This window comes from Lontra canadensis, unplaced genomic scaffold (assembly GCF_010015895.1).
Source record: "Lontra canadensis isolate GAN:19392208 unplaced genomic scaffold, GSC_riverotter_1.0 scaffold1586, whole genome shotgun sequence".
Classification (NCBI taxonomy): Eukaryota; Metazoa; Chordata; class Mammalia; order Carnivora; family Mustelidae; genus Lontra; species Lontra canadensis.
Genome location: NW_022632570.1, coordinates 1 through 10232, shown reverse-complemented (window position 1 = coordinate 10232; position 10232 = coordinate 1). Strand labels below are relative to the sequence as shown.

General features: G+C 53.9%; 1 protein-coding gene across 1 annotated transcript; it reads left to right on the top strand.

Annotated features, from left to right (window-relative positions):
• The first annotated feature begins 57 nt into the window (after positions 1-57).
• Positions 58-1117, top strand: LOC116863546 (rho-related GTP-binding protein RhoQ-like). The gene is made up of 2 exons (XM_032850978.1): positions 58-312; positions 884-1117. The coding sequence occupies exons 1-2, from the start codon at positions 171-173 to the stop codon at positions 1099-1101; spliced, it is 360 nt and encodes a 119-aa protein (XP_032706869.1). The 5' UTR covers positions 58-170; the 3' UTR covers positions 1102-1117.
• Positions 1118-10232: the final 9115 nt, after the last annotated feature.

Genomic DNA, 10232 nt, shown 5'->3' with positions numbered 1-10232 from the left:
GCCCCCTCCCCTCGGGCGGGGGGAGCCGCTGCATGGGGCCGGGGGGGGCGGCCCTGCTGCGCGGAGCGGCGGCGGCGGCGGCGGCGGACCCCCCAGGCGGGCTGGGGCTGAGCCCGGGACCGGGGCGGGGGCTCCGGGGGGACCATGCCCGGAGGCCGGCCGGCCGCAGCATGGCTCACGGGCCCGGCGCGCTGATGCTCAAGTGCGTGGTGGTCGGCGACGGGGCGGTGGGCAAGACGTGCCTACTCATGAGCTATGCCAACGACGCTTTCCCGGAGGAGTACGTGCCCACCGTCTTCGACCACTACGCAGGTAAGCCTCGGAACTGCTGACTAAGGGGCCGCTCCCCGGGCCGGGAACTTTGGAACAACTTTGGCGGAGCCCCCTCACCGCCTCCCCCGAGCGCGCTCCGCACCCTCCCCCCCGCCCGGCCTTACGCGGGGCTCCCGGCCCCACCCCCAGGCCTCCCCTCTGGCCCTCCCTGTAGGGGCCGGGGAGACCCCTCTTCCTACCCCGCCCCAACCCCCTGCCAGTCCCGGCTCCCCACGCTTCCCAACCCTGGGACTGCCTGGGCCGACCTTCTTGACCTTCCCATGGGCTCCTCCCTATTGCCCTAAACCCCGGGGGAGACAACTTGGGGCACTGGTCGAGACGTGGCTAGGGGACTTGGGAGAAGGGAGTGGGCAAGTGGGGCCACATCACATCCCGTCCTCGCCGCCACTTAACAGTGAGCCCGGCACAAGGGAAAAGGGGTGACATCTCCCGGGGAGCGCCCGCATGCCTCCGGCTGGGTTGCCAAAAGCAGGTCCTGATGGGGAGCGAGATTGCCCCAGACCCCGGATAATGGAGCTTCTCTCCCCGCCCCCCACTTCTGCCCTTGCAGTCAGCGTCACCGTAGGGGGCAAGCAGTATCTCCTGGGACTCTATGACACGGCCGGACAGGTGAGTGTCTTGGCCCCTGGCCGACACCCCCTTGCCTTTCCTCAATTCAGGGTGGCTGTACGTGGCCTTTGGAAAAGGAGATGTCTAGGAGGGAGGGTGTGTCTTCGAGGGGCCCGTCTGGATCAAGTCTTTATTTCTTTTTTCAAGTCAGCAAATTAGGAAAAGAAAAAAACAAAAACAAACAAATAAAAAAAAACTACCCTAACAAGAAACCCATCCCTGCCCACCCCATGCGAACCCCTGGGCTATGAAAGTTTTTGCCTGTGTGTGCTTTCTGTACGGTGCCTGGTGTGTGGGTCCCAACTCCTGTTGCAAAGTGGCAGCGGCCAATCAAGAAGCGCCCTTATTTTTAGTTGCAGATGACCAGGTCTCCCCCTCGCAGCCTCTGTCTGGTCCCTCATTGGTGAGTGGTCTGCCTGCCGGAGGAGCCTGATTGGTGCGAAATGGCATCATCTAATATGATGGGAAGGCATTTGGTCCTGGTTCTGTTTATTACAACATCATTGCACTCTGGGACTCGAGTCCCTGCAAGCAAACGTAATTTGTGGTGTTACCAGAGGACCACAGGGAAAAAAAAAAGAAAAGAAACAGCCACCATCCAGCCACTCCCCCGGGGGAGGGAGGAGGAGAAAGGGTTAGGAGTTCAGTATGAATCTTGGAGGAGGAGCTTTTTTTTTTTTCCCCCCTCCCCCTTTCCTTCCCTAGGAAGGCCAGGTGACTCTGTCTGGGTTTTCTTTGGGAGAGATTATTGTGCAGAAAGAAAATTCACAAGTCCTCCTGGTAGCCTCTGACCATTAGCATAGCAGAGGTGGCTCTCCTCTCTGACCCTGTCCCTCTTCCTAGACCCACTTTTGCTGTGGAGGTGGGATGATTGCCTGTAATGAAGTTTTGCAGAATCCAGCCCTGTGATTAGACATGCAGCCTTGGGCAGAAGTTTCCACGTGTCGTGCAGACTTGAGTCCTTGAGGACGTGTTGAACAGCTGAGGGGCTTAGAGAGTGTTCTGGCAAGTGTCAGATAGTGCAGTTTTCTTATCTTACGATGGGTTTCAAAACATACCCTGTTCATATACTGTGCCAGATGCTCAGCACTGAGTTGGCACACTTGGGTAAGGGCTCAATAAAGGGGATCTTTTCTTTGTAGCTTTTCTAGATTTGGATTTCAGAATTGTGGTACCAGGTTGGATTCCGAAAAATGCCTTGCAGAGGGTATTTTGATGTGGCTTCTGGTTTCTAAGCTGTTAAGTTAGAAAAGCATCTGAGGATAGAGAAACTGGGGGCAGTGCAAGGTGCCAGAGGCCATCCTGATTCACCAAACCCACCCAGGTCAGTACAATCAGTCCTTAGCTTGCCAGAGCCCCATTTGGGTGCCTGCCTTGTAGCTGTTACTTACTCTATCAGAACGTATGGAGGACAAGAGGCAGAACACAGTCCATTAAGTAAAACCCAACTTTTGAGCTGGACGGGTTGATAAATAACAGGTTGAAATTGTTGGTTGAAAAGGAGACTGGTTTTTAAATATCATCTCTAATTTTAACTTCTCTCACTACCACCTCTTCCCTTTCCTCCTTTAACTTGTCACCATGACCATTCATTTGACCACAAGCCCTATTCAAAAGGATGTGTGTATGTCAGAGCTGTTCTGTGCACATTCAAACCCAACTAATATTTACTGAGTTTCTTCTGCATATCAGGCATGGGGCAGCCACTGAAATATTCTTTTTTCCCATGAGCTTAGTGATAGTCTCTCTCTGTAGATGGGGAAACTGGGGCTCAGAGAATCTAGGTAGCTGACCTCAGGCCACACAGCTACTGACAGGTATTGCTGGGGTTATGACCTGCGTCTGAATTTGCCCCCGGTTGAGGTGGGCTGTGATGCCACCTGGGATGATTAGAGTCCTTGTGGGTCTGTAGACGCAGTACCTGGAACCTGGACAGCCGTTCTCTGAGTGGGGGTCGTGCATACTGGAGAGAACCCAGATTCTAATAATCACCCGAAGTTGGGCCCACTCACAAAACCAGGGCTTCCCATACGTCCTCATGATTGCTGTGTCCAGCAGAGATTGTAAGACACATACCAAATGGCATCAAACTATGAGTAAGGTTCAGATATTACTGTTTTGACCCAATGGTGGGACATCTACTCTGTTGGCCAAGACGTGTTTTAGGGCCCCTTAGCATTTTTTCCCAATGTCTGGAACTTTTTCCTTTATTTATTTATTTGTTTTTAAAGATTTTTTTTTTTTTTTTTTTATGTCAGAGAGAGAGCATACACACACAAGCAGTGGGGAGCCTGTAGAGGGAGAAGGAGGCTCCCCACTGAGCAGGAAGTCTGATGGAGGACTTGATCCCAAGACCCTGGGATCATGACCTGAGCCGAAGGCAGATGCTTAAACGACTGAGCCACCCAGGAGTGCCTGGAACTTTTCCTTTTAGATCAAAGTTAGTGATAATTCATCTTCCAGTGTTTAAGAGTTTATTACTAATAAGCAATCTTAGCAATGTAATCATCAACAGGGTGAAATGAGGAGTGCCTAGTGTATACCTAGCACTGTGCTAAGCACCTGGGGATTACAAAAGAATAAATTTAAGATAGGTGTCTGCCATGGCTGATGATAGCATAGAAGTGTCTGAACCCGGTATCTGTTCATATGTGTTAAATAAGAGATTCCTGTGTTGTTCTTGGTCGTTAAGTTCTCATGCTTGTATGAATCAGTATCAGATTAATCTTACGATAACAGTAATGATCAGTAAACACATAGACATGCATACACACACGTGTACATATAGAGAGACATTTTTAAGCTTCACAGACGTCAGAGAAAGGCCCACGGGCTTTGGAACCAAAGAGGCCTGGGCTCAGATCTCCACCTTGCTGTACTAGTCATGTGATTCTGGCTGTACTTAACCTTCTTTGTGATCTAGTAAGAACATGGATAATTCGAAACTATGCTGCAGTGTTGTAGACTGGCTTAAACTGTTTCATGTACATAAAAGCAGCTGACACTGTTCTTCCCTCATAGTAGATGGGTATAAATATTACAAGAAATTACTGTACTGTACTCTGGGCAGCTTTGTTGGGGGAGGGGGGTCACAGGCAGAAGAGAATAGTGTATTATGTCTGGAGTTGATAGAAATTCCATTAGATGCCAGATGCTGGAACCTTCTCACCCCGAGGTATGGAGCCAGCTCCTACTTCAGGATTCCCACAGTCCCCGCCACTGGACCCATGGACGCGGTCCAGTGCTCCCTGCTCCACATGCCCTGTGGTATCAGATGGTTTCCTTTCTCCGTCAGAGCCTGCGTGCCCAGTGACGGGAGAGAGACTTCGGAAAACCAGGCGTTCTGTGTATACTTTGAGAAACAAGTGCGGTCTGTAGGTTTCAGTCTCTTCCACTTGGGGAGGTAAGAAGGGTTGAGGGGGAAGCGCATAGCCCTGGAAAACGTCACTTTCTCTCCATAATCTTGGCTCGGAATGTTCACTCACTGTATTTGACTAACAGAATTGATGCCTCCCTTGAGTGGGAACTTCTAGTCTGTGTGCTTGCTCTTAGTCTCTTTGACCCCAGTCAAGTTCAAAGCTGTAGGTAACATTAGCCCAATTTTCACATTAGGGAACATAGTAGATGACTGTTGTGGATGACCTTTAGCCTTCCAGAGGAGGTCGCTTCCCCCTTGGCCTCTGTGGCTGTTGGCAGAGGGAGAGGGAGGGAGAGGGAATGATGAACACGAGTGTGTGCTGGGCAGCTTTAGTCCGCATCATGTGCTCTGCCTGGGCACATCCCTCAACATCCCCTACACCCTTGGCCAAAGGGAAGCCCCCTCTCTTGCTTGGCAAAGCCCCTGGGTGGCCCAGGAGCGGCCCTGACATTTTGACCGCCCAGCATTTTGGAGTGGAAGTTGAGGGCAGTAGTGGCTTCCCCGTCGCCGGGGCCCTGTGGAGGGGTCTGGCTTCCGGCCTGGGCCTCTCTGGAGCTTCTCCTTTCTTGCTGGTCTCTCAGGACTGCAGTGGAGGCCCTGCAGTGGGGGACCCATTGTCCACTCAGGGAGGGACGGGACCAGCAGTGTTCTCTCCCTCCTGCCTCGGTGCTGTTTGGGGCTCAGGGGAAGTGGGAAGAGCTCTCGCTCTCTGTGGGGTGCGGAGCCGCCTGGCAAGTTGCTCTTGGGCTGCGGGTTCCAGGCTGATCTCTTCATCCTTGTCAGGAAGGCAGAACTTGATACTCTCAAGTGGGAAGGACTGGCGCCCAGTTTATCCCAGGTCCCAGAATACCCACACACAGGAGGGTGTGTGTTGGGGGTGCGTTTGCGTTCCCTAAAGTTCCAGATTTAGCCACTTCCTCAGTGTGTGGAAGTCCATATGTATGCTTTTGGGTGTTGTGTTGCTATGTCTGTTGACTGAAACACACAGGTTCAGGGATGCATACATGAGAGCTATAAATAGCTTTAACTTAGGTGTCCCTGGGGTTGGCTCTTCAGTGACAAGTGAGATCTGTTTCTCACTTGACAGAATCCAGCAGCTGTGGCTGCCCTCCAAGCCCTCTGGGGAACCAGGGAAGTACTTCCCCTCCAGAAGGGAATCTCCAGGGGAGGCAGCCTTGGAATGCCCCATCTCTGTGTTTCCTGGGGTGGCAGGCCCCTAAAGGCCTCGTAGAACAGGAAGGGACCAGGGGGAGGGCCGCGGTTTGCCACTCATTGGGCTTCTCCTGCCTTCAGGCAGGCGTCCTCTTGTTACCTGCCGAGGTAGACTTTTGCCAGATGGGGAAATTGAGAGTGAGTATGCTTATGGGAACTAGACAGAAAGGCCGTTAGGAAGATTTTCCTTTCTTTGGAGGGGGCCTGCAGGGCACATCGGTAGGGCGTGGGAAGTACACACTCGCACTCCATGAGCTCCCGGGGCCCGCAGCCCAACACTCTGTCCCTGAAGTGCCCAGAGAGCAGACCCTGGTCCCCAGCGCAGCTTCAACAGGTGAGCCGTGGGTACTAAGCATCCCGGTTTCCCTTAGTAACCTACTAGATTTGTCGGCTGTGCGTTTTCCCTCACCTTTTTAGAAGCTATTTATATCTCTAGCCTGCACCACATCACACGTAACACTGATTTCCTCCTCTGCATTGGGAGGGTGGACGGCCTTTGTTGCTCCAAAGCCTCTGCAGTGACCCAGTGCTCCGCGTTCCCCTTGTTGTCACTCTGCTGTGGGTTTGGGATGTGTCAGCTCGGACCGTGGTCGTGCAGGCAGGAGCCCCGGGGGTGGGGGCAGTCTGCATCCTCTCTCACTAGTTTCTGTTTGTGTGCACATGGGCCCTGTCCCCGTCCTCTGACCCATCAGGCTGCCTCTTCCACATCGGTCGTGGTGGTCTTGAGGTTTACAGACGTTTGTACTCTGGGAACCAGTGCTTCCCAGCAGGTATATCAGAAGCGGGTGTTACAGGTGTGCTCAGATCGCATCCTGTCCGCCCTGGGATGGGTGGGGGGCCTTGTGCAGCCTCAAGGAGCCTGGGCAAATGTTGTCATTTCTATGTGTGCCCGGTGATGAAAAAGGTGGGAGGCATTATTTTACAGCTCGTGGGTCAGAGGCCTTATGGGGAACTTGGTGTTTGCTGTTTTGTTGTGGAATTTGGGGTTTCAGGAGAGGAGACCTAGTGGTATTGGAAGAGGACAGAACAAAGCAGCTTCCCGTGGAGGTGTCAGTTGCCAGCAAGGACACATGGCTTGGCAGCAGTGGGCACTACCAAGAGGCCTCCAGTACAGAGGAGCAAACTGCAATGAGGAGGGAAGAGAAGAAGTTACAAAGAAATAAAACCCAAGACCACACATGTCTTTAAAAACTGAAATTGGTGAGCCTCAGCTGGATTTCCTTTTCCCTCGGATGGACTTGGTTTTGCCCTAATTTGGCAAGCCTGGATCAAGGAGCAGTTCCTTGCCCTCAGCAGTTTGCTGTTCCTCTTTTAGTTTCTGGCGTGCAGCTGCTTGGTGCGAGGAAGCACGGGGAGGTGGTGGGGAGGCTGGGTGGGCTGGTGGCCTGGGGCCATGGCGGATTCATGGGAGCTCCCCCAGGACTCTCGGAGGAGAGTTCTCCCAGATCCACTGCCTGCCGGGCCCTCTGGGGCCGCTCCTCGCTCCCTCTGAGCTCCGTGAAGACTGTCTTTCTCTCCTCACCGATTCCAGCCCTTAGCAAGGTGCCCAGCGCATGGAAGGCATACGACAAATACTTCTCAGGTTGAGTTGATTTTTCTTTGGCCGTCAGCTCATTTCTGCGAAAAGGTTAACCCAAGACTAAGGTGAGAGCCTTTAGATGATAGCTTCAGGCACAACCCGTTGCTTGGAAAATAGCTTTAATACAGTCTCCAAGGGTCAAAGGAATCCCAGGCTCGGAGGGATGCCCAGGCAGCCATTACACCCCCACCGGGAGCCTGGAGGCTTAGTGGTCACCAGTGGGCCCGTCCCCCCGGACTCCTGTGGGCTCAGGCCTTTGTAACTTCCCTGAGGCCTCTCATGTCTAGGTCGCGGTGGTGTGGGTTTGGGATTCTCCAGACCAGCTCCGAATCCCGCTCCTCTTCTCTGATGTTGTAAGGCCGGGGGGGCCAGCTGGCTCCCCAGCCCTGGTGCACGGGGGGTGATGATGTCTGCCTCCCAGGGTTGCCGTAGTCACCCTGCATGGTGGCTGAGGGTGACGGTCCGGGCCGGCGCTGGGGGCCCACACCAGCTCAGCTCCCGTGGTGTTGATGCAGCGTTGGCTCTGTGTTCCATGGGAGGGGACAGGAGGGGTCAGATGGCCACATAGCTGGGAAATCTCATCCTGTGAAACCAACTGCTGCATGGTCCCTCCCCCAGAGAGGTGGCAGAGCTGAGCTTTGTGGAAGACGTGGGCTTGCGGGAAGAGGTGGGAGAGAGTAGAGGATACTGGTAGCAGCTGTGAGCCCCCACACTGCACTGCCAGGGCTTGGAAATTCCTTTTTCTCAGCTGTGAAATGGGGATGGTAGATGAACCACCTCGCAGAGTCATTGGATCAAACCAAAGCTTCCCAGCTCTCAGGGTCAAGGCCGAGGGGTAGGGCCTGGGACGGGCAACCCTGGGCTTGGGTGGTCCATTCCAGCGGGATCCATCCCGCTTCGCAACTTCACTGCTGCCCCCACCCCCGCCCCGCCACCCCGTATGGAACTCATGATCTCTTCTCTATCCCGTGAAGGGAGACAAGGGGGAGCATTGGATTGAATGAGGTCATGCGGCAGAAGGTCACGGGGAGCTCGTATTCTGGGTGGGGAGGAAGAGCATGGGGAGCACAGGCACAGTGGGAGGTCCCAAATGTGTCCATATGACCCCCAGATCTCTGGTATCAGTGTCGACTTGTGGAGCCGAGCTGATCATTAAATGCGGGAGTGTAACTGACAACTTAGTAATTAGAGGGATATTAATCTGGTGCTGTGTTGCTTGTTGATTTTAATAGAAAGAACAGAAAGGGGGGGAGGGACTTTATTGTTGTTACTGTCTTCTTTTCAAGTGGCTGGTGGGAGCAGGGAACCAGCCGCTTCTCTCCCACTCCCCAGACTTGCCAACCCTGCCTAGACTCAGGGTAGAATCTGGGGTTTACTAACGACACACTCCCCACCGAGTGGTATTTTACAGACTGCAAAGCATGTCGCATTTGGTACCTCCCAGATGCTTCTCGCCTGCTCCTGAGGAAAGGAAGCAAGTGGTGTTTGCCTCCGTTTGCAGGTCGGGGAGGTTAAGGACGCCTTCCAGGCCACGAAGCTGGTGAAAGGCAACAAACAGCAAGCAAGCTGTCCCTCTCCAAGCCCTGGGTTCTTTATGTTAAATTCCTCATGCTAATCAGCTCCATGGTGTTAAATGTCTCTTTTACATCGCCCTTATTCCGTCGTTGAATTTTTCATGCAACAAGTATACCCGGAGAGCATCGCTTTTCCAGATAGAAGAGCTGGTGGAATGGTGTCCGGTGGTGGAGCGGTCGGGGCTGCTGCTCACGCGGCCCCCCAAACGCCGCCCCCCAGAAGTGAAGGGTGTTTGGTCATTGTGTTCATTAACCTACACTCCTGCTTGAAAAGAGGCCTCCCCTGGTGGTGCAGGCGGCTGAGCTATGGGTGAGGATGCGGAAGCCGCTCAGTGCCCTTTGGGTGCAGGGAAGGGGGGACCGGGAAGGTTCTACGTTAACTTCAGCTGACTCTCCTCCAGCCCAGGAGCTCCCTCCCTAGCCCTTTGCGTCTTTGCCCTTGTTTGCCGCCCTTGTTTGCGGCCTCCTAGCCTTGACCTGACGTGAGCTTGGTAACTGGGGACCGCCAGGCTGGCCAGCTTTGGCCTGCCACGGTGCCTTTTCTGTCCCCATAGCGGCTACCCTAGGCCTTCCTCCTCCTAAGAGCTCCTTTTTAGGTGAAAACTGTCTCCAAATGAAACATTTCCAGTCTGTCCCACTTACAACTGAACATTCCCTGTTTACAACCAGAGACTGCCTCTCCCACCCCTGCTCATTTTGTTTGCCTTTCTGAGCTGTCCGCATGGACATGAGCTCGGCAGGGACCCCTTTCTTCCGGCCCCTGCGGTAGCCCCCGTGGTTTCAGGACGAGATGAAAACCTTCATGCAGTCTGTCAGCAAACCGTTGGGGAGGACTGCATCTGGGTGCCGAGCTCCCAGTTCAGCGAAAGGTAGGGCCCTCACCCTGTTTACCGGGTGGCGGGGCAGAGGGGCCCGCTTCTGGTAGGAGACTGGCTGCGCCTGAGAGCTCAGCGCAGTAGGCGTTTGCCAGGTTGATTTGTAGGCGCAGGAAGTGCGCAGGTCGGATTCTGCCCTGTATTAGATGCTCAGCAAAGTTTGAGTTACCGCCCTCCTTCTCAGATGTGCTCTCGAACCGAGACCGTCTCCTGAGAACTTGTTAGAAATCCAGTTTCTTAGGGGCCACCCCAGACCTTCTGAATCAGAAACTCCCCAACAGCTCTGTTACGACAGACCCTCCGGGGAATTCTGATGCGGGCTGAAAAGTCTTGAGTTACTAAATATTTGTGTACTCACTATCGCCTCATAGCAAGCCGCCTCCCCTGAGCCCCTCCCCTGCCCCCCGTATTTTCCCCACTCCTCCCACACCACCTATGTACATACACACCACACACACGCCCCACACACTATACACGTAGACACATACCCCCTCTCACACACACAGACACGCATACATGCCACACACATGCACACTACGCACACACCCCTTACACTGCATACATCCCCTCCACACACACACATGTACACCATGCACATACACACACCTCACACACTCACCACACACATGCAC